Below are 27,718 nucleotides of genomic sequence, written 5' to 3' on the forward strand. Positions count from 1 at the left end.
AGACATTAGAATTGAAATTTTACATTTTAACAGGTAAAGAAAAATATCCTTTATTTTAATGCATTGTGATTTAGTAAACAAACAGTTTCATAGTATGTATTAAACTAAAATCTGACTTTAAGGACTATATGCCAACAGTGTGATGTGATTTAACCCCTAGCTTGATTCCCCTGTCAGACTGATGTCCAGCATATTTAATAGTAATATTACCAACATCCTTGAACCAGGTTTCTTATAAAAATAACAACTGTTCTCTTAGCTCCTGGATAGATAAAAAGACAACAATATTGCTTATACAAGACAGATGAAAGACTAATCGTTCAAAAGATTAATGTTAGAATAACTGCGATTTTAGACCTGGTATAATTTAAAGTCTTGAGAGGTAGTGTTCATAAGCTTTAGTTATTTTAATTGTGCCTACATATAAAAAAAGAACAAACTTAAATGCCTCAATCAGATTCTTTGAGGAGCAAATAAGTAAAACTACAATTACAACCAGGCAAAAAAAAAAAAAAAGTTTACAAATTGCATTTCATAATGTAACTACCTGTTTTGTACCTATGTAGGAAATCAGAAAATATGAAATGTATTTCTCTATTAACCTTCCTCCAACCATAATTTAAAACTAAAGATGTGTCAAGATTTTGTCTTTGAATTTTTTTTTAAACGATTTATGTATAGTTATAATGTTTAAAAAAATAAAGTGGCTTTAATTGATAAATCAATTTAAATACTAAGTGTCTGCAAACTTAGAAGGAATATAATGCCTACTCACTGCAAATGTGTGGATCGCCACAAGGAGTAACTGAACTGAAACTAGTTCCTCTGTTAATAAACTAATAGGATACGCATTTACAAACCTTATGGCAAAAATGTACGATTATTTGATAATGTAAATGAAATTCCCGTCCAAAGATGTAGTTAATTTTTTCCTCATTTCTTATAATTTAAAATCTTTCTTTTTCAAAGCTTACAGTACACTTAGTACAGGAGACAGTCCTCAGAGCTATTCAGAGAGAATAAAATGGGAATCCCAGTAACGCTCCAGTTTATCGTTCAGCCTTCCAGCTTTTATATCAGCAAACCTTGGATATCCAGATCTTCAAAGCTATTATTTAAGCCATTAATTGATGAGATTAACTGTCGTTAAATGTGCATCACATTCGCATTCCAGTTCTCTCCAGAAACAGCACAATAGCATCAGTTGGACAGGAAGTCAATTGATGCCCGCACCAGTTGGCCGGTTGCCACATCCACAGCTGTGACTTTGATCTCAGTGTCTCCAAACTGCATTGTCGTGCGAATCTCCCTGCGTTCAATTGCTGATCCTTTGTCGTTATCACCAGCGCTAGCTGCCACTGCCCCTGACTCAAGCAGATCTAGTGTGATGGCACCACACTTCCTCACCCCGGGGTCGGTAATGTAGGTTATGTCATCAGTGTCGCTGCAGTAGATGTTGATGATGATCTTCCTTTGTCCCATTCTTGCTGGAGTGTAGCTCCGCCTCACCACCTCTCCCAAGGCGACCGATTGATCAACACTTACAAAGCGGTCCAGGATGTCAGTGCACCATTCTCGACCATCTTTGATGAGAAGCTTATCACGAGGGTGTCGGCCTTCCACAAAGCGGTTCAAAACCCCAACACCGTAAGTTAATGGGCAACGGCGTACACGGACAACAGTGGGGTCTAGACCAAACAGGACTGCACCCTTCAGGATGGTTAGACCTACGTCATGTGGAATTATGATACGGCAGTTCCGCCCTAGTGCATTCTGTGCCGCACGCTGAAGCATGGGTGACTCTGCAAATCCTCCAACCAAGAAGAGAAAACGCACATCCTTTACTTCCTCCTTCTGCATCAGGTTCTCTGTTAGAGTAAGAGGGATCGATAAGACTTTAGAGAATTTACCACCGATCCACGGTTTAGTGTTTGTTTGAGAGACAATGTGTCTTACCAACATGCTTTATGATGTTGTTGATGGTCGGCTGGAAAAGCTGATTCATGGCTTCCGCAGACAGCCTCAGCATCCCTTGAGATGACCACTTTATAAAATTCATACTGACAAAAACATGACACATTATTAGAGACATGCTCACACTTTCAAAGACATAATTTAGCAAATAAAGCCCTCAGTGAGTCAGACGTACTTGCTCTTGCGCAGGGCAGTCTCCACACTCTGCCCCCGGTGTCGCTTGTAGAAGTCGATAAAGGAAAAGGGCAGGGAGATGTTTAATGAGTTGGCCCGGCCAGGAGCTGCTGTGCGCTTTCGGGCTTCAAATGCAATGGTAAGGTCTACCCAAGCTGCTGGACGTTTAGCTTTGAAACTCTCAATGAAGTCAGCCCCAAAAATCTGACACAACATGGCCTCAAAGGCAAGATCCACACCTACTGCTCCATAAGGACCCCCTGAAATTGAAACATGTATATGTACCATTTAGCTCACCTCAGTTTGCTTCAGGTCCTAAACTAAATCCTTTGGAATAACTGTGACCAATCAGGACAGCCTTCACCCTCAGAAGTGAAATAACCAAAACTGACCAGTTTTGATTCCATTCCATCTATGGTAATCATGATTTTGCCTATTAGTATATGCTCCTGGATCAACAGCTCTTGAAAAAAAAAAAAAAACAAGTCTAAACTCGGACACCAACTCTAACCATTAACTATCCCTAAAATCAAGGGGAAGCGATAGACTGATAAGAATATTGTTTGACCCACCAGAGCGCAAAGCATAACATTTTCCCTAAACAAGAGGTGTCCAATCCTGACCCTGGAGGGCCACTTATATGATTAGCTGCAACACACCATCTTGGAAGTTTCTAGTGATTCTGAAAACATCGATTAGCTGGTCCACGTGTGTTCAATCAGGGCTGGAGCCAAACTCTGCTAGAAGGTGACCCTCCTGGAAGCAGGACTGAACAACCCTGCCCTAAACCTGTAGAATCTGATCGGCTGATGGTACGTTTGTTGTCCCAAACTTGATGCATACTTGTGGATTTTAGATGATCATGGTGTGGGCATGTCTGTGAAGTGCACAAGACTGTAGGGACCCCCACACTTAAGATCTTAGATTTCAAATGGGTGTTTACATGCACCCTTGATGTGTCTTTTTGCCAATCCCACACAAACAAATCATACCAAACCTGACGTTCTATGTGGCATTATGTCACCAAATTGTGTGCTTGGTGGAGGACAGGATTATTTTGAAATGGCAGTTTAACTAGGAACATGTCCTACTTGGGAAAATCATGTATTAAATTGAACTTGATCATTCATAACTGTTTACTTCAGCCGTGCATTATTTCACTCGTCTTGAAGATCTGTGAAGTGAAAGTCTTTCTTATTGGCAGGGAGAAAGTTGTACTGTATGTGTGTGAAGGAGTTAGATTTGGTTCTCAACTGACCTGAGGCTTTGTAAAGCTCCTTCAGAGTGCCCTGTGGCTGCTCAATCTGATGCACCGTCAGATCCACTGTCCCACCACCACAGTCTGCCACAATGTACCGGTCACCTTTGAGAATACACACAGTTAACCATAGCTAGTAATCTGTTTCCTGTTTAGCAACTGTTACCAGATTTTTGAAACAACAAGACTTGTTTAAATAACAACCTTGTTCTTCTCTCTCTCTGACCTGCTGCAGTCAGGAAGATCTTCTCCCAAACAGCCTTCAGACATTTATGATACAGTCTGAGATAAGAGTGGCTTAGCTTGGCTCCTGCCAACTGACTTTACTCAACTACACAGGAGTAGAGAGAGGAAAGTGTGTTTCTTGTTTGTTTACAGTGGTGTAATAAATGGCCTCCTCTTTGTGTGTCGAAAAACATGTGTGAACCATTAAGAAATGCAAGAGACTGAGTAAGCAAAGGAGATCTGTATTTTCAGTATTGTGTGTTCGACTGCAATAAACTCTCCCTCTCGATCCCTCTCTCTCCAGGAAACATCTGGAGCTAAAGATCTGATTATTTTGACCCTGCACCTTGTCATTGTGCCAGTCATACAGAGAGCACTGCACACACACACACACACACACACACACACACATACAGACACACACACACTGCAGCCATGCGCTCAGACTGTGCAGCTGGGAATAACATACCAATGATTGTTCTATAATGAGGGTCTCTTACACATATGAAGAGCAATTAGAGTCAAATAACCAATATGATATGCACATAAGGAACAAGAAAGTGTGATGGGGGAAATCTTATTTCAAGATAAGAGGATTTTATCTAACGTGAAATATAAACAATACTCCGGAAATTATTATTTTGGAAAGTATTGTTTTGATTTTTCAGTTTTGCATGCCTGTTTGAAATTTTGACAATATCACAAATAAAAAAAGATATTCATGTGTCTTTATTAAAGCATCTTCATGTTGAATTTGTTCGACACTCTATATGGACTACAGGCATCAAGATGTCTGTTTTAAACATACTATATCTGAGAACAAAATTACTATCCATAGAATTTAGCTGAATATGTATAGAAGTCTGTTGTATGTTTGATAGTTAGATGAGTGTGTCTCCATCTCTTACCTGTCTGCATCTCAGACCACAATTCTCCAGTACCACTCTCCACCAGAAAGGTTCGGCTATGCCTGGCTCTGCGGAGCTGCTCGCGGGCTGAAAGACAGATTGGCCTCCTTTATTCTGTGAATCACTCACACATGGGCAGCTTTAATTAAAACCTTATCACATTAGAGCCAATAAACTCAGAGAGAGAGAGAGAGAGAGAGAGAGAGAGAGAGAGAGAAAAGGGGAGAGATTGCAGTTACCTGGTTCAATAATAAAGCAGCCTGCTAAACAGACCCTGATTTAATGAACCTAAAGCCTTTGTTTATAAAACATGATCTTTGATATGTGAGCAGAATTTACTTTTAGTATTGCTCTTATACTTAATAAAACAGGCTTGTTTCATGGTTGTAGTTTTATAGCGGGTGCTTTTATTGAATAATGACCTGCTAAACTAAGAATAATCTCTGCTTCACTTTTGGGGTTACTAACGCTATGCTGGATGCTATGTTTCCGGAGGAACTCTTTTTATGGTATACATTACTTTTGTTTGTTTGTTTTCAGGTACAGTCTGTGAACACTGGAGGACATGCTGCCTTACATTCCCACAACTTGCACCAAACACACAGAGAATAGCAAACTCAACCACACTTTTGGGACAATCTGGAACCCATTACAATATGAAACAGCATTTGAAACAAGACAAAGACAGAGATAAAACTTTAATTACTCTAAAACCCATGTGATTTGATACAACAGAGATGGATAAATAATGGGTCCAATGTCTTAATATAGATGAGAGGAAAGACAATTATAGACTCAATTGTGGGCAAGTTTTTGCATGTGTCAAATAAATCAATACAATCAAAACATAAAAAGCAGCAAAGAAAAGGCATGGTAAAAAAAAAAAAAATCCAGAAACGTTGTTCACCTTCATATAAAATAGAAGAAAAAAAGTCAGTTAAGTGCAAAGCAAAGCAAAGAAAAGAAAAGAAAAGAACTCCAAAAAAAATCCCTTGGGAGATAAAGGTGCCGAAGCTGGAGTGTATGTTTGTGTCCCTTGATTTCCTGTGCCAGTAAATGTTGTCCAGATGTAAAATATGTTTTGAAGACTAAATTTTGGAACATACATATTCTCAAATACTTCAGAATAAGAAAGCAAGCATAAATGCAAGAAAGAATGAAAGAACAAAAGAAATCATCCAGTGAAACTAGTGTAAGCAGTCAAGAGGAGGGTGAGCTCGTGGTCTGCACCACCTTGTTCCAATTATGATGTGAAATGTGTGTGTATGAGTGTAAGTATATGTTGTTTGTGTAAAAGTAGGAATGAATGGTCACATCTACAGTACTTTGTTTTTGCTGTATATAAATATGAAAAGAATGTTTGTAAAAGATTACCATTTTATCTTTTGTCAAGCCCTGATAAGAAACACAGTGCCTTCAAAAAGTTTTTTTTTTTTTAAGTGACCTCAGGGGACATTCTAACCTTAAAGAAAATGTCATCTCTCTTTCTCTTTCTATTTTAACCCAAACCACATGCTGTCATACTCACTAAGACCCACTTGGTTCTGAATCAGTTTGGCCCGGATCTAGCCATCCTCCATGCATAAACTCACACATACACACAGAAAACAAAAACAGTACTCTATTTTCAAGGGATGAAAAACGATCCTGTTTACCCCATGCTTTGAGCATGGTTCCCATTTAATGTTTATAGAGAAACATTATACACTCAAAGCAAGAGATCTGGATTCCTTCCCAGGATCAATCTAAGAGCTAGTGATTTTCTATAATGCTAATCAGTTCAGAAATAGAAAAAAAAAAAAAAAAAATTCTTACCTTGCCTAAAACTGGAATCAAAAGGGTGGGACCCCTCCACATCTAAACCATTGATTATTGGTCGTTGACTGAGGTCAATGACCTGGTGTAGATGAAGCTTCCTGCAGTAGAGAGATGCAGCCTCTGGTTCGAGAGCAATGAGGAGCTGATCAGGAGAATCTGGAGTCACCAAACCTGCCTACCATAGAATAAAAAAACATGAGTCTTATAGGGTTTTAATTAATATTGAGTAACATACATTAATCAATAGTTCAGTATCAAGTGTTTCCAAGGGTGTGTATTCCTGAATGAATCAGTGTTTTGAACAAGTCAGTTGATTGAATGATTTGATGATACGCTCATACAGACAGACAGACAGACAGACAGACAGACAGACAGACACTTTTTTGATTCCTGAATGAATCAGTGTTTTGAATGAACTGGTTAAGTGAGCAATTCAATGACTCACTCATACTGACAGTCACACTGTTTATTTTCTGAATAAATTAGTGTTTTGAATAAATTGGGCAAGTGAATGATTCAGTGAGTCCTCATGAAGACACCTATTTTCACCTTCTGTCTGGACAAATAAAAGCGGATTCACACACTTTTGGGTTCTTTTGACTTGGGACCGTTATTAAACACCTTAGCAATACCCTAGAAACCACCCAGAACATTTTAACACCTGTACAGCAACATCCTTGCACCCACCCACTACACCCTAGCATCAACTGCCAATTTTTAGTATGAAGTACTGCTTGCATTTTTTCATAAAACATGAGAACAATGAGCACAACTGGTAGCAAGGTAACCAAAGTTACAGAAGAAAGGGTATCTGCACACTGTGAAACTGCCCCAGTGGTTCATGGAGTTATAATGGGAGACGGTGAGCTGCCTCGTTCCCCCTCTCTTGCTTGGCAGGACAGGCGTGGTTTCCTGTGTTTGTGTGCTGGCCTCATGCGTTGTTTAACCTCTGTGACACTGCATAGAGAAAATTAACCTCAATCTGCCTTACCTCTAGTAAGGTAGAGAGAAATAAAGATCTGAGGCTACTAGAACGAATACTGTTCTGACATGAGCCTGTTTAATATGTAGAGCTGTTGGCTGTTTTGGGTATAATGAATGGAGATTTCAGTGGTCTCAGACGCTGAGCAGCTGTTAGTGATTGAATCAACAGTATTTTATTCTTTAATGAAAATTCCTGCACTGTTGATTGTTGTATGGCCTGAGATGTACATATTGTGCCAAAAATAATCTGTGTGATTGATTTCTTAGTGTTTTGCTTATAGGAAAATGTACAACTCCGTAGTACAGTACATTTTACAAAGGCAAACACACACGTATGTGATGGATATCAGGTTATAGTCCCCTCTTGGCACACTATACCTCTCACACTCATACAAAAGTCTTTCAACATTCCCTTTTACTGTATGTGTGCAGTGACTTTTGCATTCTTTTTCATATACACACATTTCCTGAACTTCACTGGGGGGCTACAGGACATTATGTTCAATGTGGGAGTATGGATTTTTTTATATGTCTGCATGACAGAAAAAAAGAGAGAAAGAGAAAGAGCAAGAAAAAGAAAGTGTTTGTATTTAAATGTGTAATTTTTCATATTTCTCGGATCAGTTATCCAACATTACCAAATATGCAGCTTCTCGCATGAACTGCTTGGCTGGCTGCCGCCACACTGCAGGAACAGTGATGACCCACCGTACTTCATTACCTTCCAGCACAGAGGAAGACTGGTCCTTCACCTCCTGAAAAACACACACACAGATATTAATACTTTTCCTACTCTTATCTAAACTACATTCCACAGATAACATTTTCATACGTCTATTAGGTATTAATATCCCTTATTTCTGTTCCGCTCTAAAAAGTACAGTGATCTGTCAAACTCATGACCTTCATGCATGGCCAGAGGTTCGGGTGAAATCTCCATGTTAATGTTTTCCCACAAGCCTTCAGGGGCTCCAGGAAGAAATAGGAAAAAGGTTTGGGTCCAGCTAAGTCTGACTACAGACTGGCTCAGAACCTCCACCTCCCCCAACCCCCACTCTTAACCTAGACTAGATGTGTTCTTGTTTGAGTGAAGGAAAAGTGCATCCTGAAAGATCTGGAGCAAAGCCACAGCACACTACTGCTCTACATTATAGGCTACTGGTTGTTCATGTTCAGTCTGGCCCTGGAGGGAAATGTAAGTTGCACAACTAAAATAGGCAGCAAATGCCTAAATAAATAAAGGAATAACCTAGAAAAACAGACTTTAAAAATGTTTCACAAATGTCCAAATAATTCTTGAGTAAGTCAAGTACAAGTACAAAGAAACTGTATATCTTAAAATACTATATATAAATATTAGAAATTCTATAATTAATATCAATTTATTATGCAAACTTTTTGTCCTGTGTAGGGTTGTTGGTATGCTGTATCTAAACCAGCTTGCTGAGCAAAAGATTATATTTAATATAAAACTAGTATATATATAATGTTATTTCATGGGTTTTTGCTCAGGGGGAGTTCAGTTAGTGTTTAATGTTTGATTTTTTTCGGAATTTAAAAGGGGTTTCTGGAATGTCTGAGTTTTTAGAGTTACCATTGTGCTGAAGAGTAGAGCCTGTGCCCTGTGGTTAGGATGGTGATTGGCCAAACACCAGTAAGACTGTAAGTTGTTTTAATTAAAAAGTAATGGCTGTGCACTCTTCAACACAGTGGTAGTCTCTTTGCAACATACTTCAGTACGTGGTGGTGTGCTTGACTTGTGCTATTGTTAACTAGCTAATATGAAATATATATACAAGTTAAATAATTATAACATATAAATGTATTGTCTTATTTATATGTGTGTGTTTGTATATACTGCATGAGTAAATATGTTTAATTATTTCTTTTTCTGTTTTGTGTGTTTATGTTCACCTTTAGAACATGTTCTCTGAAGAACCTCAAGGCGTGAGCAAACACCTCAATAGCCGGAACTCTTCTTCCACTAACAGACTCCAGCTCTGTCTCCATAGTGAGATCCTATTGAAAATAAAATAGTCTGCTGCAGAAATGCTTACAGAGATGTGACATAAATAAAACACTCCCCTTATGCTCTGCTGCAGACTGAAAGAAGATATATAAGTGTTGTGATACCTTAAAGGGATACTCCACCCCAAAATGAAAATTTTGTCATTAATTACTTACCCCAATGTTGTTCCTAACCCTTAAAAGCTTGGGTCGTCTTTGGAACACAATTTAAGATATTTTGGATGAAAACTGGGAGGCTTGAGACTGTCCCAAGTAAGTTACACTGTCAAGGTCCAGAAAAGTATGAAAGACATTGTCAGAATATCAGTGCCATCAGTGATTCAACCGTAACGTTATGAAGCGACGAGAATACTTTTTGTAAGCAAAGAAAATAACGACTTTATTCAACAATTCCTTTGTCAACAGTCTCCTCTGTGTCTCTCCATATCACTGTATGCTGAGTATGTTCTTATGTATCAGCCACGCCACAAGGCCCTTTTGGCCAGGACACAGAGGAACGACACAGAGGAGACTGTTGACAAAGGAATTGTTGAATAAAGTCATTATTTTTGTTTTCTTCGCTTACAAAAAGTATTCTTGTCGCTTCATAATGTTATGGTTGAAACACTGATGGCAGATGGACTATTCTGACATGTCTTTTATACTTTTCTGGACAGTGTTACTTACTTGGCAGTCTATGGGACAGTCACAGGCCACCTGGTTTTCATCCAAAATATCTTAAATTGTGTTCCGAAGACGAACGAAGCTTTTACGGGTTTGGAATGACATGGGGGAAAGTGATTAATGACGAAATTTTCATTTTGGGGTGGAGTATCCCTTTAACAACCATGCTTGATTCCTCCAAGCTGAGCAATTACTCTACCTGAACAAAAATATATATCAAAAACAGTCAAAATACAATAGATGCTCTGCTTACACTAGTGCTATGGATTTTCATTTTAAATTTGTCAAAGTAGAGCCAGTGCCTGGCTTCCTCAGGGTCAAGGTCATGATAGCTGTCTCGAGCTGCAAAGCCAAAACTGTGGAACCGGAGGTCAGGGGTCAGCAGCAGACAGGTTGGACTCTTCTGATTGGCTACACCAGGGTCACCACCCTCCCAACGTCTGTAAAAAAAAAAAAAAAAAAAAAAACCTTGGGAGAAATGTAGGGGAAGACATGGATGGGGGAGTTATAATAACTTCAGGTTAGACAATGTTTTTGTGCTGATGTCATACCTCATCATGTGAATGGTCTCAGGATCTTCCGTGAAACTGAATGCATAGCCACTGGAGGTGGTACCAAAATCTATAGCAACAACCACAGAAAATGGACGAGCCACACGCGGTCTAACCTCTGTCCGCTACAGAGGGAAAACAAGGTAGACAGAAAGAAAATAAATCTATCGCCTTATCTCTTTTTCAAAGGGGTGGCTTTACAAAAATGTTCCCTGGTACAGAGAGTAGCTGACCCCACCTTCTCCCTTTCTTCTCTTGTCTCTAGATCATTTCTCTGACCTGTGTGTTACATTGACCACCTGTGTGTTACATTATTTTCAGGTTATGGTCCTATCAGTATTTTAGTCATGTAAAGCTGATTTGTACATATATTTTTGTGTATAAAATGCGAGATGTAGGACAGTGTAAAAAAATAAAAAAAACTTGCAATGATACATTTTTTAAAAGTTGAATTTCTTTTAGCGCTTTTTAGAACACTGTGTAATGCACAAGAAGCCGCATAAGACACAAAGTAAATGTAGCACAGTGGAACGCAAAAAAATAAGGTGACATTTAAAATGCAAGATAAACAGCACTGGAATGGGAAAGAAAAGCAAGGTCCTTTTTAAAGGCTGAACACATTTTTAAAAGCTGAAATTCTTTAACTCAAACACCTTATTTTGTGAATGCTGTGTTGTGTGCAGTACACTTCAAAATACACAAGCGCAAAAGTGAAACACGTCTGTACATTGCATATCTAAATAGAAAAACAATGTAAAAGGAGGGAACTGGGATGCAAAATGGCATTCTGTGTGAATGACTCCTAAGCAGCACAGTGGAATACAAAAACACGTTTCATGTGAAAGACCACTGAGACAGGGCTATTGGCTCAACCAATGACATGAGTTTGAGTCAGGACTATGTGTTGTCCAATCAGTGGCAGACCGGTTGAATGTTTGAGAAACCTGTTTGAAATTTTACAATTCTCTTTTGTGACACTAGTTGCACAGAAATGACACACTTCACCTTTAAGCACTGTTGGGAACGTTACTTTGGAAATGTAATAGGTTACAGATTACAGGTTACTCTATTTAAATTGTAATAAGTAGTGTAACTATTTCAATTGCTTTACTTTAACAGGTTATAGCCTAAAGTTTTCAGCGGAAATATGGATTGATGTATTTGGCAGATATGCTGCGCTGCCAATTCAAACACGAGAACCAGTCAAAAGCATCAGAATAGCATCACTTTACTAAACAGCCTTTAAATGGCAGGAGGCATCATGCACATCAAAAACAGACAAAGCAACAAAATCATATTATTCAACGTATCATAGCTTTTTACAGAAAATATTCAGATGTAACCCACTTTGTAATCGTTAATAGTTTCATAAATAACTGTAACTTAATTAGACATTTTTTTTCTGAGTAACTGTAATTTGATTACAGTTACATTTATGTTGTAATTAAATGATGTAACGCCATTGCATATAACTATTTACTCCCCAACACTGTCTTTAAGTGAGGAGTAAGTTGGCTTTCAAACAAAACATTTTTGTGCTGCCTCAGATTGCAGTGCAATTTGACTGGAGGATTAGCTAATGATAGTGCTGCTTTAAACCAACTGACTTAGTGCAAAGTAAAGAAGCAGAACTGCATATTTCTGGTGGTACCACATCCTCTTTCAACATTACTGTGGTTTAAAGCATCTGATTTGGCATTAAATCCAGTTCTGAGGACAATGTTTATCATTTAAAGCACTACAGAGGGTGCATGGTAGAGCACCGTGTCTGTTGAGATCTTACTGGAGAGGGGGAGGGAGTAAGAGGAGTGATACTGCACTCATTTCTGGAAGGAGATGGAGAGCCAGATGGAGATGTAGAGGCTGATCTATCTTCACCTGAAGAAGACAAGTTGAAAGAGAAGGAATTAGAGACAAAGGAAGAAATCCTAGAAGTCTTTAGCTTAATAAGCTGCTCATGTATTGTACTGGAAAATGCAAGTTCAGGACTCTTAATTGTGGATGAGCTATTAAGAGAAATCAAGAATTTCTGGAAAATTCCATATTGGTTGCCTGGGCATTTAAGCCCAACTGGCATGTGTTTACCAGTTCAGAATTTCCAGCAGATGGTTTTCATTGGAAAAATTAGTAGAAGCAGCAACAGATCTTTTCCTCTCTTTTGGGACGTGCACAATGGGTCATCGAAAAGGGACTTGGTTCTATCTATTGAATATAAATTGGATTTTGAGATATGGGCATTGCACTTAACAATGGAGGCAGATCTGAATGTCAGCTTGCAGTCAACTGAAGACTTATGTCACTGTAACATCAAGTTATGGCATTTAAAAATGACAAAGTAAAAAAAAACAACAACATGCATTTAGAAAATAGATGATATAGTGAATTTTAATTTCATACCAACTTTAAGACTTAGAAGTTAAAAAGAGTGTTCAGTGTTCTTCACAACACTGTCATGATGTGTCCTACTCAGCATTAAACACTTTAAACAATTTGATTTTTGGTGTCTAATATCTGTACAAACACTGACAAAGAAATTCTGGAGCAGAATTCCAAATATCCCATAATTCCTAACATGTACTTCATCAAATACTTCAACAAATACTTCATCAACTTGTAGTGACCCTTCCACCAAGGTCGCTTTAATGTGCCTGCAAATGAGAACACACTCAAACAAGGCTGGAATTTACTCAAGGGTATGACAGGAATGTTATCGACGTGTACAGATATTCTCAAGAGTGCAGAGCATAGATAAGAGAGGGTCACACCCCTGTCCAGTATTGTTGATGGAATAGTCAGGAATTACAGCAAAATATCTGTGGAAATACATGTGGATGACCACATCTGTGCTTTTTGTTTTATATGTCTTCTGTATATAAATTCTGGTTATATACTGTAGAAGTAGATGTAAATATAATAACTTTTAGAATTTACAAGGTTCCTTGGGATATTCTCAAGGAGCTTATCCTCTTAATAAATTTGAAAATTTGAAATTCTACAGATATAATTTTCTCAAGTCTGAATTACAGTATCAAATCCCAAAGAATAAGTTTAATGAAATGTTACCTGGCACTTGTAGACTGTTGGTATTGAGCTGCAAGACGTCTGCCATTGTAGAGGTCACAGGGCTTCTTCGGCCTAGGAGGGAATAAATAACAATAACCTGTGAAATAGTGTGTGTGTGTGTGTGTGTGTGTGTTTTAAATAGAAAAAAAAAAAATGTTGTCAAATGGTTCAAACTCAAGAAAACTTTAAATTTGAAAATGTTTTTAAATAGGAAATCAACACGAATACATCTTAGATTGCATTTAGGCTGATGATACACAGGGCACCTTTTTGAGCAATGTTGCTGGGCAACTTTGAGCAGTGTTGCCATCAACGGGCAACCAGGTGAGACACATGGCCCACGACCGACTGATCGAAAAGTTGACCCATGTATCATCAGCCTAAGAATGTACAAGTTCTGAAGCAAATTTAAAGGATTTTGTCATTGACCTCTATACAGAACAGACATATTACACATTCAGAATAAATATTCTAAAATCGTTCCAAATGTCTATTTTATGTTTTATTTTATTTATTTATTTATTTATTTATTTTTTTTACCTCTTCCTCTATTAACATATTAGGTCATCCCAACAAGGTGATGACATGATGCTTGTGGGTGTATAATGTATTAGTCATGCCGTCTCACATTGATTTTAACTTTCCCAAAGCTCTTGTTGGGCTCTGTTTTCCAGATCAAATGATCCGAATCTGGAGAGAAACACAATAAACACTGAAATGTGTTAAGTTAATTTTGTTAAACTACAAGTTTAATTCTGTGTTAAGTTACAAAATATTGGATTTACAGTTATTTCTTTTATCCGATGAAAATGTGGTGCTTTTTGAAATTCATGTCTCCCTACCTTCCAAAGTGTTCCATTCCCTTCTATTTTCCCCATCTCTCTTGCCATAATCATTTCTTTGGACTCTTTTCCATTTTCTTTTTCTTCCACTGTTAACTTCAAACTTTCTTAGTGCTTGTAGATGTAGGATATGAGGAAAGTAGCATTCCCTTGACAGTGCGTGTGTGTGTATGTGTGTGAGTGTGGAGCATGTGTGTGTGCATGTTGCCCAGGAGAGAAAAATGGGTTTGGAAAAAGAGAAAAGGTGAAGAGGGAGAGGTGAGGGCCTCCCACAATGCTTGTTTAGTAAATGGATCTGACTGAAATATACTCTCCAGATGCTCATATCTGTGCTGTTCTTACACTAAAGTAGAATATGGTACCACATTTTGAGCACTTCACAGCACTTCACTTTCTGCAAGTGAATATTTAGTGGCTTTGGCAGAAAAGGTAGAAACATAAACGGACTTGCAAATTTAAAAAGCCCATTGAACTTGATTGATTTCAGATGGTAATGAATTATCACTGCCTCTCCATATGGTTTCAAGAAGAAATATAATATATACAATCCATATCCCCAGTCACTGTAAATGCTGTCTAGTCAGGGTTATTATTGTTAACTATAGTTTTAAAAACATATTCATTACTTGAAATAAAATAAACATATTGTCATATTGTCGACTGCCACCAAAAATAATTTCAACTTGTGCCTCAGTTTGTTGAAACCACAAACACACACATCCTGTTTCCTCAAAGAGTTTTCTAGGAAAATCCTCCTTATAATTTCCACCCAAGAGCTACTTGTGACACAGCGATACAGTAATATTTGCAGAAAAAGGTCAAGTATGATGAAATACTCACCCCTTTCCTACTACATTACAATTAAAGTCATTTTAAAGGATGTGCAAAGTCATATTTTAATGTCCATCAGGTAAATACATTCAAACTGTCCACTAAAATCCCATTTGTCTTTTTATGTCACCCTAAAACATCCTTAAGCCACCTAAAGCCCTCATGAATCCCACTCCTGTCAATCATCAGCACAGAAGACAAAGCACTGCACTTGATGCTGGTCCCATTAAATATTTCACTGTTTTAGTATGTGTACTCACCCTTTTGTTTAGGATGTTCTAGTGTACCCTGCCTGGGGTTGCTTGGTTCCCAAGTCCAAAATCCCCAAAGAAATCAGATGTTTCAGTAGCAGAGTCTGTATAATGATGCTGTTTCCCAACAGTTTCAGCCAAATGTGTGAAAGAAGAAAAGCACTGAAGGTTTGATCCAAAGTAGTTTAAAAATGCATAGATCCGAGGAATATTCCTGTGACTTTCACTGTTTCTGTATCCCAGCACTCAGTCCCACATCTGCTGTGGAATGTCAGGGAGGAATGGTTGAGAGAGCCACATACACACATGTACAGGGACTGGATATGAAGTTTGCTGTGGTGCTGGAGGAAAGGGAGGGGGATTTGACTTCATACTGACACAGATTTAGTCACTGTGTATCTGTGTGTGTTTGTTGAACTGAGAGAGAGAGAGAGAGAGAGAGAGAGAGAGAGAGAGAGAGAGAGAGAGAGAGGGTGGGGAGTATTTGGAGTGGAATCGTGCACTGATTAAGTCATCCATCCACCCCCTGCCCCGACCCCCCTTCTCCTGGTCCCCCTCTTTTCCTCCTGCCCCCCTGCATCCAACTCATTCTTCTCTCTCAGCTTCTTTTCCAGCTCATTCTTTTTTCTTTCCTTCCGGTCTTCTCTTCACTCTCTTTCATTTCTTGCTCCACTCCCTTTTCTCTCTCTAACAAAACTTTCATAAACTAGAACATCTCAACATGTTTAAATCTATACATGATACAAACACATTCATATGAATCCAGCTCATCTGTATTCCATTAGGCTGACCTGCTTATTGTAAATGTTCTTGAATGCACACTCAAGGCCACTATTCTAACAAGAAATGCACACGTGCTCACGCAGATTTCATGGTCCTGATTCTGCGGTGCATTATGCTGTTGTTTTAGGGAGTTGATAAGTGGCTCTCTTTTAGCACAAATATGTAAGAGGTTACAAACAGATGTTTGATACTTTGGGTTAGGGGTTTGTTCAAATACCTAACCTGGAATTGTAAAAATAAAGAATAAATAAATAAATATAATGTATTATATTAAAAACTATTGAGAGAGACAGTATTACCAGGGTAACGCACATGACACCAGTATTCATATCAACTGGGCCTAAAGAAATTTCATTAATTGAAATAAAGCTGAACTAATATAAAATATGAATATTAGATGAAGCACTTGAACTTATAAACTTAAATGAAACTTAGAAAGGCTGCCTTGGCAATAACTAAAATAAAATAAGTTAAAGTGCTAAGACTAAAACAAAGATGAATAAATAAATAAATAAATCTATTAAAAAATAAAGCAAAAAATATTACTAAACCTTAACACTACATGATACCAGAACAGCTGGAAAAATAAGATAAAATACCACATAAAACTATACATTTTTATATATTTTTCTTTCATCTTGCACTGTCCCTGTTTGCGCTATTGCTCTGTATTCTATACCTCTGCACTATGTTTGTACCATGTAAATCCAAGTATGTCTAAGTTTTATGCAAATTATTTATGTAAAGGATTTAGGTTATGTGTAGGTTTATATAGGTTGCATAGTATTTATTATTATTATTATTACTTTTACTGTTTATGTAGTCTATATGTTATATATATATATATATAGTGTGATTGTGTATGTGTGTGTGTGTGTGTGTGTGTGTGTGTGTGTGTGTGTATATATATATGTATATATATATATACACATATATATACATATATATATATATACATATATATATATATATATATATATATATATATATATATATATATACATATATATATATATACATATATATATATATATATATATATATATATATATATATATATATATATATATACTTATATATATATACATATATATATATATATATATATATATATATATATATATATATATATATGAGATAAGAGATATATATATATTGTCTGTGTAAACCAACCTTTTTTATGTACAAGTGCTGTTTTTCTTTTCATGTTTCTTATTTTTTAGGCATCATTTATGTACACGGTCATGTACAAGTCAAGTAAGCTTTATTGTCATTCTGCCATATGTGAAACATACAAAGGAACGAAATGCCATGCCTCACAGGACCGCATTACATGTAAACATATGAACAAACATGGGCATATACACATAAGACATAGAAAGGTATATATATCCTGCTATAACCTATATAGATCTACATAAGTATAGTACTTTCATTGTAAATGCATGAGGTCCTTTATAAATGTATGGGGTTATTCATACCTTTTACTTCTACAAGTAAAAGCAAGCACCATTACTAATATTATAAATCAAATACTTAATTATAGTGGCAGTTATTCATTATAGTGTGATTTCCCAAACAGGCCTTCTACATGCATACAAAGTGCATACTACACCTTAAGCAAAATATACGATTCCTGCTGCCAAAACTTCAAATACTTTCAATTTTAGTGGAGCTTAGGTTGTAGTTGAATGGTGGTGGACAGGGTTGCTCAAATGTGCTTACATATACTCTCCTTTTTTCCATTCCCACAAGAAAATGTTCCATGGATCCATATAGTTCAATTTTTTCTCCAATTTCATTTGTCTGAGTCTGGAACACATTACTAATGGCATTTAACTTCCTAAGCCACCAAGGCCAGTCTCACAACGATCATTAGAGTAGGCCAACAGTCCTACTTTTTCTTTTTCCCATTTTTTGCTGACAGAGACACTCACATGTTCTCTGTTCCATGTTTGTCTGTAATTTGAAGTATCCATTCACAAATATCAGCCGACCCACTCCAGCATATTTTGGCCAGCCTGTGAATAAACACTCCAGACCACACATTGCTTTCTTGGTCAGACAGGAAGCAACCAAGTGAGTTGAGAGGAAGTGAACAACCCCCGACTAAGCTACTCGTGCTGCACACTGAACCAGGAAGTGCTTTGGCTCTGATCACGAACACGCCCTAAAGCTTCCTTTTTTATACAACACCCTTCCGCTTTCAAAAGGGCTGCCTATAACCTTGTTAAGTGTCAACATTTCTTTAGCAATTAGAATGACGAAATGCCATTTCACCTGTTCTCCCTTTAAATTAAGTGATAGATTTGCTCCTATTGGTTCTGCTACTCATTTAAATGTTATTATTTATCTACAGACCAGACAATTTTAAAAGCATGAATGCGTAAATGCCATGCATGTGCAAGTACTATGTACACATGAGTGTATGCCTTCCACCCTCGCCTTTCCTGTGACTGTTGTCTGTACTTGAGGAAAAGGTGGGTCCACTCTCTGACCTCAGTCACACACACACGTTGGGAGGACCTTGGGACACGCGAACCCAGTGTTAGGGTGGTTTTCATAAATAATGATACTTTGATATCGTTAGGAAATAAGCACTACAATAGAAACAAGTCCCTGAGAGAAGCAGCATTTGGTGAACATATTGTTTTTTGGGCTGGTGAGAGTTTCAGAGAAGTATGTTTGTGCGATGAGAAACTTGTCTAAATGTAAGGATTCTTAATGCAAACTAAAACCTCCATTAAATGACTAAGCTATGTAAACTTCATGGCCTTCTTCCAACAAAGCAGTACTGAGCAGTAGTGCTTTGAAACACATGCAATAGAATCCAGCGAGTTTAACTGGTTCAAGCAGGTCCAGCAATCTCAGTAATGACGGAATAATGAGAAATCACTGGAAATGGTGAAGACAACTGCTTCATGTTTAAGTTGTCAGCAAGTCTCACTTCTAGTACACAACAAATATAAAATGCACCTGTGTACTAGGCCTGTAAAAGAGTCTACTAAGGACTGCTCAGCATAAAGAGCCTTTAGTGTCGTTATTGCATGTAAGCATGTGCCCTATTTTGTCTCTGGAAAGGCTGAAAGTGACATTTTACCACAATTACTGATGTAACGTAAAGCATTAATGCAACTACCAGATTTTTACCCCAGCAGAAATATGTATATATGCGTTAAACATTTAATACAGAGGGTATAATTATAAACAGCTTTATTACGCCACCTGCTGGACACACATCTTACGAATCTAAGAAAGATAAATACATGCTTAAAAAATAACCCTAACAAATGTTATCGAAAAATGTAGCACTTCATGAAATAAGAGCAACATTTAAGCATGTTAAAAAAATAAAATTTAACTAGCTCAGCAAATGTAGCCTAAATGTAAAATTTTCTAACTGTTAATAAATGTGGCCCGATCATTGTTATGGTGAAGGTTACAATAAGTCCACGTGTCATTGTAATTCGCAAACAACGTTATTTATAAAAACGCAAAGACATAAAATGCCACAAAACGCAAACATCTCTAATCAAAGAGTTGTGCCTGTGATCAGCTGTGGTCACGTGACGAGCACATTTCGTGATTTACGCAGCACATTGATAACATCAAAACAAAGGGACACGGTTCCTCCGTCAGAACTTTCCCAGTGTGTCCGCACATTTTCACAAATCAGTATCCGATCAGAGACTGGGAGACTGGCCCACGTCCTGGCTAATTCTGTCTGTAGAAATATTTCCTCTGGTCTGTGTGTTTGATGTAGTTATTACCGTCGGTCAACGGAGGATTTGACTAAAAGTAAGTTGGCGAATATAAAGTTATTAAAACATTACAGATATATGGGGCAACATAAACCACATTATAAACCAGTTTTGGTTTACATTACTCCGTTTTGTATTGGGATAATTTGCAAGCATTATGGCTGAGAACAAATAAATCTGTTTGCATGCACAAACATTGTGTTTTTCTGCACTAACTCGAGTCAAACAGTTCTTTAATTTTTAAACAATGACATACCGTCTTTTAAAACTAGCCTATATATTCCGAGAAACATTATGCATATTTCTTAGGCCTAAATAAATGATCAGACACTCGGTTGAATAAAATGAAAATTAGTTTCTTATGCGTGTGTTTGTGTTTGTGAGAGAGACGGTGAGGACGCTCGATGTTTGTTTTCAATGTCCCTTAAATGAATGAATCTTTTTTTGTTTTTGTTTCGAATCTTTTCAATGAAGCCGTTCACAAAATGATTCGTTCATGATACGTAATGAGCAGAAACAGAACATTTGATGTTTCCCGACATATGTTTACGATTTGATTATAATATTGTTTGATCACTACGAGTAAATATCGATCGGTCTAAGATTTTATTTTAACTTGCAAAAACCTTTTTTAGCATAAATAAATAAATGAATAAAATAATAATAAATTGATATTAATAATAATAATAATTAATAATAATAATAACAATTGCTATTGTTATTGTTTAGGGTAAAAGGAAAAACGCTTTTTAATAAGACAATTGATAAAAAATAATAAAAAAAAAACTTAATAAACCGCAATACATGCCTGTACATATTTCAGGCTGGGGTGTCAGGAGTCAGGCTATGACGCAATTACGTAACGACGATAGCTGAATTGTTTTTTAATCAGTTCTTTGAAAACAAACTACTCGAAGGAACCGTTTACGTTCAAGCATTTGTTTCCTGCACCTTATTCAAATAACCTAAATAGTATTTATTAGCGTGTTTTCACACATTGTTCTGGAAAGGGTGGTTGTTGTTTTTTTTTTTTTTTTTTTAAACGATAACATGTATGTTTTTAAACCGATCCAGACACTGTTAGTGCATATTGCCATAGATATGGCGAATGATCAGAGGATCGGTTACATATGTAATGGCTGCATTTTTATGAATGTGTTTGTGTTTGAAAGAGATAAACACAGAGGGAGGAGGGTTGATGCATGTTTGTTTAAACAGGAACCACATGACCATCTTGCTCGTAATGTGTTGTGTTTCTCTAATGGCAGTCAGCCATCTCATCTCAGCTCAACTACCTTACAAATTAGGGATTAATCATTCCGTACAGTGTTGACGGAAGCTTTCCACGAGATCTGACGGACATTATAAACGCCAGCAATGCCAGGTACGATATTTGTACGGTTTTCGATCTGTCTTTAGCTTGCACTGTTTTCTCGCTGTATGTATGTGTGTGCGCGCGTGTGTGTTTGCACGCCTCGGCCAGACTTCACTGCGTCTGTGTCTCTGTCATTGACTGGACGCGGTCTTAATGTGTAAAAAGCGGTTTCGACAGCAAATATGGCCGTGCAGACGGATTCTTGTTTGGTTGTAACGTTACGTAAATTTAAATGGCGTTACTCCTAACGTTACACGTTTAACTTGACGTTATTTTGCGACTTGCATTTGTGTATGAAGTTCCTCTAAATATACAGGTAACTTAATTTAACTCTAATGTCATGTCAGGGTCGGTTGTGGCCCACTTGTCTGTCATAGCATTCTCAACACGATCTTTTTGGTCAGTTAACTCTCTCATTGTTACGTGCTTTGTCTTGCCATGGAGGTAACGTATACTCGCGTTGCTGAGAGCTATTTGATTGTCCTCTAAATTATCCAGCTTTTCTCGGGGTAGCTAATACTGCAGAAGTGGATTACATAATTGGCTTGAGAGTATTTATAAAGCGCGTGCAGGAAACGGTGCAAGGATAGTCAGTTTGTGTTGTTGTCGTGGAACTTCGTAGCGTTTTGTTGCGTTCATGTTAAACTCGTTTATTATGCTGAAAGTGCTCATTTCGCTACTAATCGAGATCTTTTTTTATTCTAATGGATTTGTTTTCTTTTTTTGTTTATCAGTCAGTGCCTCAGTATCAGAATGCTTGTCTCGAAGGAAAGGTTAACTGTGTGTTTAGTCTTGTTTTGATATGCTGACAGTGGTGTCTCTATAAACACACACGCAGTAGTGGTGTTGCATACAGTCTATGGGTGTTGCATAGGCTCGAGGTTTTCTGCAGTACGTCACACGCTGCTCATTATCAGTGTTTCAAGGGAACATGTAACTTGTGTAACCACCTCCATTATCAGCTCCTCGCATCGACCCAGTTGTCTAGAGCTAGCTGCTTTACTTGTAGGTGTGAGGGAGGAACCTTGAATCTGTTATTGGATGTGTTGACAAGTGGGCTGATAAACTTCTACTCTCTATACTATTTGACCTAATACCTCTGAACATTGTATTGCTTAGGGGCAATAAAATGCCATAAAACAGTACATAGTAGGACGTTGTAGTTTTAGTGAACTGTGTTTATGACAATGGGCTATCTATGATACATAGATTCTTAGAATTAGGCCTTGTCCCATATTTTAAAATGAGGGCAAGCTGAGATTCAAAAGTGCGAAAATAACAGAGTAGGTTTTTCTTTTAACTGTCTGTCTGTCTGTCTGTCCTATCTATCTATCTATCTATCTATCTATCTATCTATCTATCTATCTATCTATCTATCTATCTATCTATCTATCTATCTATCTATCTATCTATCTATCTATCTATCTATCTATCTATCTATCTATCTTTAACAAGCACTGCAGCACAGTTTTGACAGCGAAACTAAGTGTTAAAAGAAATGTCTAGTTTTTCAACATGATAAATGCTCTGTGTGGCTGGATTACATTTGTTCTTCTAATTAATGTCTGTGTGTATGTTTGTATCTATTTGTTTTCACATGTGTCATTTTGGGGAGGATGGGCTCCAACAGCAGGGTCTTGGTTTTTCCTTTTTCCTGCCTATAATTTTTTTTTCTTATCACTGTCTACTTTCACAGTACAATGTCTGGGATTGACAACTGCATTTTCTTACAGGTGTAAATCTCGAAATGTCCTGTTCACACAGCAGCCTACAATAGCGTCTCACATACTGTCTTTATGAACGCGTAACGGGAGTCAAGCCCGTATTTTAATTGACCTGTAACCAACACTGGCTGAAGTAATATGAAAGATGGCAACGTCCATAAAACTAGGAAGTTTTATCACATTTGACACAATAATCAAGTCCAGTCGAAGCCCGAGTTCAGCCATCAAATCTTCATAAACAGACAACAACTTTTATACCTGATTGGACAACGCAGGATTTGAGTGGCTTCCAGACCACAAAACTGATAGGAGCAACTCAGACAGGGACTGGACTGCATAAGTAGCATCCTAGCAAAGCTTGAACCTCATAATTGACAGATTTTGAGTGCTGTACATACAGTAAGCAAAACTGAATATACCAATTTCTGTGTTTGCAAACAGTGATGACGTTTTTGTGGGCGGAGCCTATCTGGTGGCAGAAAATGACAGATTTAAAGTAACAGTCAATGGAAGTCATGGGATAAAAGAATAAAAAAGGTAAATTTGAGTCTATATTTTAAAAATCTGAATTTTTTTTTTTTATTTTTTTTTTTGCAATTCAGGGATTATATCTCACAATTCTGATAAAAAAAAAATCAACTCATCATTCTTTTTTCGCACTCTCGGCTCAGATTAATGAGTTTATATTCACACACGTCTTTTTTTTTTTTTGAGATTGTTCAGTTAAATCAAGTTATAAAGTCCGAACTAGAAGATAAAAGCTTGCATTTGTGAAAAAAAGTTAGAATTGTAAGAAAATGGGTAAATGTTATGTAAAATGTTGTAGGTTTAAATAGTAGGCTGTTCCATGCTGTAACTGTAGCGCCAATACACTATGTCCCCTATAAACCGCATATGTGAATATTATGTAGACCTATTGTTTAAATCAAATTTATGCTTTAAAAGTAGGGTAATCATAGCAGCTTTCATCCATAGTCTGTCTGTTTAATCATCTGCGTTTAGCTTCAAATGGCGTCTTTGACGACAGTATTCTAAATAAATGATTTGCATTCCCATTGTGTCATCTAAAGGCACAACAATAAATTTTTTCTCTTATTTCATGGATTTTACCTGTTTCCCTCTGCTTGTTACCAGTGATTTTCTGCCACCACAATGCGCGCACCGCTGCAAGTGATGTAACTGTGACATTTACTTTAAATTGGTCTATATCTCTCCACAAAACAAACTTAACTGAAAGAGAGTAGAAAGGTCTTTTTACTTTCCAAAGTTATTGTAACCGTGCCATAAATTGCTTACCAACTGTTAACTTTTAGTGTCTAAAGGACTGATCCACAGATGCATGTGCAATAATTGTTTATGGTTCATTGAACAAGCATGGGAAAACATTGTTTAAATCCTTTCCAATAAAGATCTGTGAGGCTTATTTGGATTTTAGAAAAATTATTTAAAATGCAACATCCTGATAAAAGGAGGTTATTAGTAACTGTTAATTTGTTATGCAACAGTTTAACTGTTATGTAACAGTTTGTTCATACATCAGCGATTACTGCATTGATTTGTTTTGCCATGGTACAGTCATTTGTAAATACACGGTACAGCCATGATCACTACGTCTGACAACTAGTGTATTCCTGTCTGTCTGAACCAGGACAGGTGGCAGATTGTGATTATAATGTATTTATTTATTTATTAAATCTAGGATTTAGGCTGCAAAATGTTGATGGATTAAACCACAAAAGGGAATTGCAAACTACAAAACAAATAACAGTGGGTCCAGAATTGCAGATTAATGTAATATAAGAAACCTCATATCAGTGAAGTTGTGATTGTTTAAGGTATGGTCTCTGTTTGCTATCACCTGTCAGGTGTGCTTGTGTGTGTGTGTGTGTGTGTGTGAGAGAGAGAGAGAGAGAGACCACAGATTTTAAACGCCCTCAGTTTTCAGTAGCTCATCTTCTCATGTCATCACTCACAGATGAGCTCATTTCCTTCAGTGATGTCACTGCTATTATTAAGCCTCAAGTCTCTGATCTCTCATACACCAACTTAACACACATTAGCCAGACAGCCACAAATGTTCTGTGATTTGTTGTTGTTGCGAATGAAAAACAGTTCAGTATACACTGCGTATACATTTTATAATTTCTTATTGCTATCAAAATCAGACATGATATTAGTGAATCCCTAAAATGTATGTCTGACTCTGTCTTTTTTAGAGCCAGCAGAAATGAATGGGGCTGACATAGGAAAGATGCCGGGTGATGGAGTTCCAGGTAGTGAGGGAAAGGACCCAGTAACCAATGGGCATGCAGAGAATGAGTCAAACCCCTTTGCAGAGTACATGTGGATGGAGAACGAGGAGGAATACAATCGGCAGGTCTGTACACACACCAAAAAAACACAAACTCAGCAGTTGATCGGATGGGTTTTATACTTATGGCTGAGGTGTGTGTTTTCAGCACAGTTCAGTTCATAGTTTTAAATTTTATGACCATTTTTGGATTGTGCTTTGTGACGCTTGAGATGCTGCATTGTAAAATCTAAGGTTTTACATGTGTGTGTGTTTGTTTTTAATCTACTTGGACAGGAAGTTTTACCTTGTTTGTTTATATCCTAGGTGGAGGAGGAATTGCTTGAGCAAGAGTTTTTGGAGCGCTGTTTCCAAGAGATGTTGGATGAGGAGGATCAGGATTGGTTCATTCCAGAGAGGGACCTCCCCTCAGTCGGACAGATTCAGCAACAGCTCAATGGACTTTCTGTCAACGATGGCAATGCAGAGGAAATCTTGGTAAGCTTGAAGTCTTTGTAGATATTCAGTATATGAAATAGGAAAACAAACTTAAAAGTATAATTCACCCAAAAATGAAAACTCTCATTATTTACTCACCCTCACAATGTTCCAAACCTGCCAGACTTTTTGTTGTGTGAAATGCATAAGTAGATATTTTGACTGTTTCAGCTGTCTTTATTTAAACAACGAAAGTCATAGAGTGCAACAGTTGAGTTACAAAACTAAAAAGTTCATTCATTTGTTCAACTGATTTTTAGCAATAACATACAAACCTTTAAAAACAGAACTACTGTGAGCTACTGTGAGCTACAAAGTTGTTAATGGATGTTATATGCTTTTGTTGAAGCCATCAACCTGCATTATTGAAACATTTTTAAATAATCATATTTGACAGCAGAAATTCCTGGTTGAAAACTATATTACTCATGATCACTCTTTCTAAGCAGTATATAACATCTTTTTGTTTTTGTAATGCTAGGATTTACCTCGTAGCTGGTTGGTTTAATTTGTTGCTTATAAACAATGACTTGAAATGGCACTGTTGCACTCTATTGGGGTCCAAAACAATACTGAAGCCCATTGATTTTCGTTGTATGGAAAATGGAAAAATATAATCTTGTATCTTCTTAAATGTAAGCACAATTTTGTCAAATATCTTGTAATTGATTTTTACTTCTGTTTTTCCCCCAGCAAAAGAGCATCTTAAACCCTGAAGCCAAGGAGTTTGTGCCGGGGGTGAAATACTAGGGATCGTCATTATCCTTCTCTGTCACACATCGGATCGTATATGCAGAGACTGATGTGCCCATGTTTAGAATGGTCACATAAATGCGCTCTTCTACACATTTTTGATGGGGCAGGAATACAATTTTTTATTTATTTTTTTTTTTTGGATGGGAGGGAGGTGAGATTGATTGTCTATAGCTTTATATTTCTGTTATGTATAAACCAAGGGTATTAAGTTGAAACATGACCTCTAGGAGGTGCTGCGACTAGCTAATATCATATTCATTACCAGGCTGTTTTATGTTCCCCTACCCTTGCTGAAAGGGCTGTTCTTGTCAGTTTTCATTGTTTCACAGTTTGTGCCTGATCAGGTCTTTGCTTTCCCTCCCCTGTTGTTGAGGTTTTTTTTTCTTCTTTTCTTTCCTTTTGGTTATTGATCTTTTGTAAAGGAAAGTTTTAATGCATCTGTTCACATTCCTGCGTTTCAAGGGGCGTGGCCATAAATGACTGGGGGTGGGTGAACCCCTTGGTTTGGGTTAGACGCTAAGGAAAGGGTGTTGGGGAATTCACGTGAATTCAACTTTTGATTTTGAATTGCATTCGTTAAACGCAGGACTGAATTTCATTTAAAAAATGGAAGAATGGCAAATAAAGAAGAAAAGTTTGTACTCAAATGAACCATTTCTTGTGTTTGGCTCTTATCCTAAATCTATCAGTAAAATGTGTACTAATAGTTTTTTGTATTAACCAATTAACTGTCACATTTTTGAATTTAGACTTAAATTGCACGATCCAAACTTACATTTTTAAAATTCTTGAATGAAAACATTTTGTTACAGGATATTAATGTATAATTTTCATGGTAATGCAATGTCTGATTTTAAAATGGGTTTCAAAGGATGAAATTTGAGATTTTAAGTTTTCAACTGATATATAATTTCAGGTGATTTCTAAAGTGTGACAGAGAAAAAGGTCAGAACTCCTGTTA

At 37.2% G+C, this 27,718-nt stretch overlaps 2 protein-coding genes across 9 annotated transcripts; one reads left to right on the top strand and one right to left on the bottom strand.

Moving 5' to 3' along the window:
• Positions 1–34: 34 nt before the first annotated feature.
• Positions 35–25,948, bottom strand: LOC109070073 (heat shock 70 kDa protein 12B-like). 6 transcript variants are annotated; one of them, XM_042760842.1, is made up of 14 exons: positions 15,580–16,022; positions 14,275–14,336; positions 13,647–13,718; positions 12,367–12,461; positions 10,584–10,708; positions 10,286–10,472; positions 9,256–9,360; positions 7,980–8,096; positions 6,355–6,532; positions 4,540–4,626; positions 3,407–3,511; positions 2,150–2,408; positions 1,957–2,060; positions 35–1,868 (listed from the first exon to the last, which is right to left on the bottom strand). In XM_042760842.1, the coding sequence occupies exons 3-14, from the start codon at positions 13,690–13,692 to the stop codon at positions 1,201–1,203; spliced, it is 2,076 nt and encodes a 691-aa protein (XP_042616776.1). In that variant the 5' UTR covers positions 13,693–13,718; positions 14,275–14,336; positions 15,580–16,022; the 3' UTR covers positions 35–1,200. The 6 variants fall into 6 exon arrangements, with proteins under 6 accessions (XP_042616776.1, XP_042616775.1, XP_042616773.1 ...); XM_042760841.1 differs by having other exon boundaries at positions 14,187–14,336; XM_042760839.1 differs by lacking the exon at positions 15,580–16,022 and adding an exon at positions 14,489–15,573.
• LOC109070084 (polyadenylate-binding protein-interacting protein 2B-like) lies at positions 21,269–27,408 on the top strand. 3 transcript variants are annotated; one of them, XM_019086679.2, is made up of 5 exons: positions 21,269–21,498; positions 23,655–23,750; positions 25,430–25,590; positions 25,831–26,001; positions 26,695–27,408. In XM_019086679.2, the coding sequence occupies exons 3-5, from the start codon at positions 25,441–25,443 to the stop codon at positions 26,749–26,751; spliced, it is 378 nt and encodes a 125-aa protein (XP_018942224.1). In that variant the 5' UTR covers positions 21,269–21,498; positions 23,655–23,750; positions 25,430–25,440; the 3' UTR covers positions 26,752–27,408. The 3 variants fall into 3 exon arrangements, with proteins under 3 accessions (XP_018942224.1, XP_018942219.1, XP_042616780.1); XM_019086674.2 differs by lacking the exon at positions 23,655–23,750 and having other exon boundaries at positions 21,273–21,498; XM_042760846.1 differs by lacking the exons at positions 21,269–21,498; positions 23,655–23,750 and adding an exon at positions 21,608–21,805.
• Positions 27,409–27,718: the final 310 nt, after the last annotated feature.

The sequence above is a fragment of the Cyprinus carpio genome, chromosome A7 (assembly GCF_018340385.1).
Source record: "Cyprinus carpio isolate SPL01 chromosome A7, ASM1834038v1, whole genome shotgun sequence".
Lineage (NCBI taxonomy): Eukaryota > Metazoa > Chordata > Actinopteri > Cypriniformes > Cyprinidae > Cyprinus > Cyprinus carpio.

What these genes read in the sequence shown, in the direction of transcription:
- LOC109070073 (XM_042760844.1), bottom strand. Translation starts at nt 13,692, where the DNA reads ATGGCAGACGTCTTGCAGCTCAATACCAACAGTCTACAAGTGCCAG. An exon ending in CAACAGTCTACAAGTGCCAG is followed by an intron (nt 12,462 to 13,646) that starts GTAACATTTCAT and finishes TGTCTTCTTCAG; the next exon opens with GTGAAGATAGATCAGCCTCT. An exon ending in GTGGTCTGAGATGCAGACAG is followed by an intron (nt 3,512 to 4,539) that starts GTAAGAGATGGA and finishes GTATTCTCAAAG; the next exon opens with GTGACCGGTACATTGTGGCA.
- LOC109070084 (XM_019086674.2), top strand. An exon ending in AGGAGGAATACAATCGGCAG is followed by an intron (nt 25,591 to 25,830) that starts GTCTGTACACAC and finishes TTTATATCCTAG; the next exon opens with GTGGAGGAGGAATTGCTTGA. An exon ending in GCAATGCAGAGGAAATCTTG is followed by an intron (nt 26,002 to 26,694) that starts GTAAGCTTGAAG and finishes TTTTTCCCCCAG; the next exon opens with CAAAAGAGCATCTTAAACCC.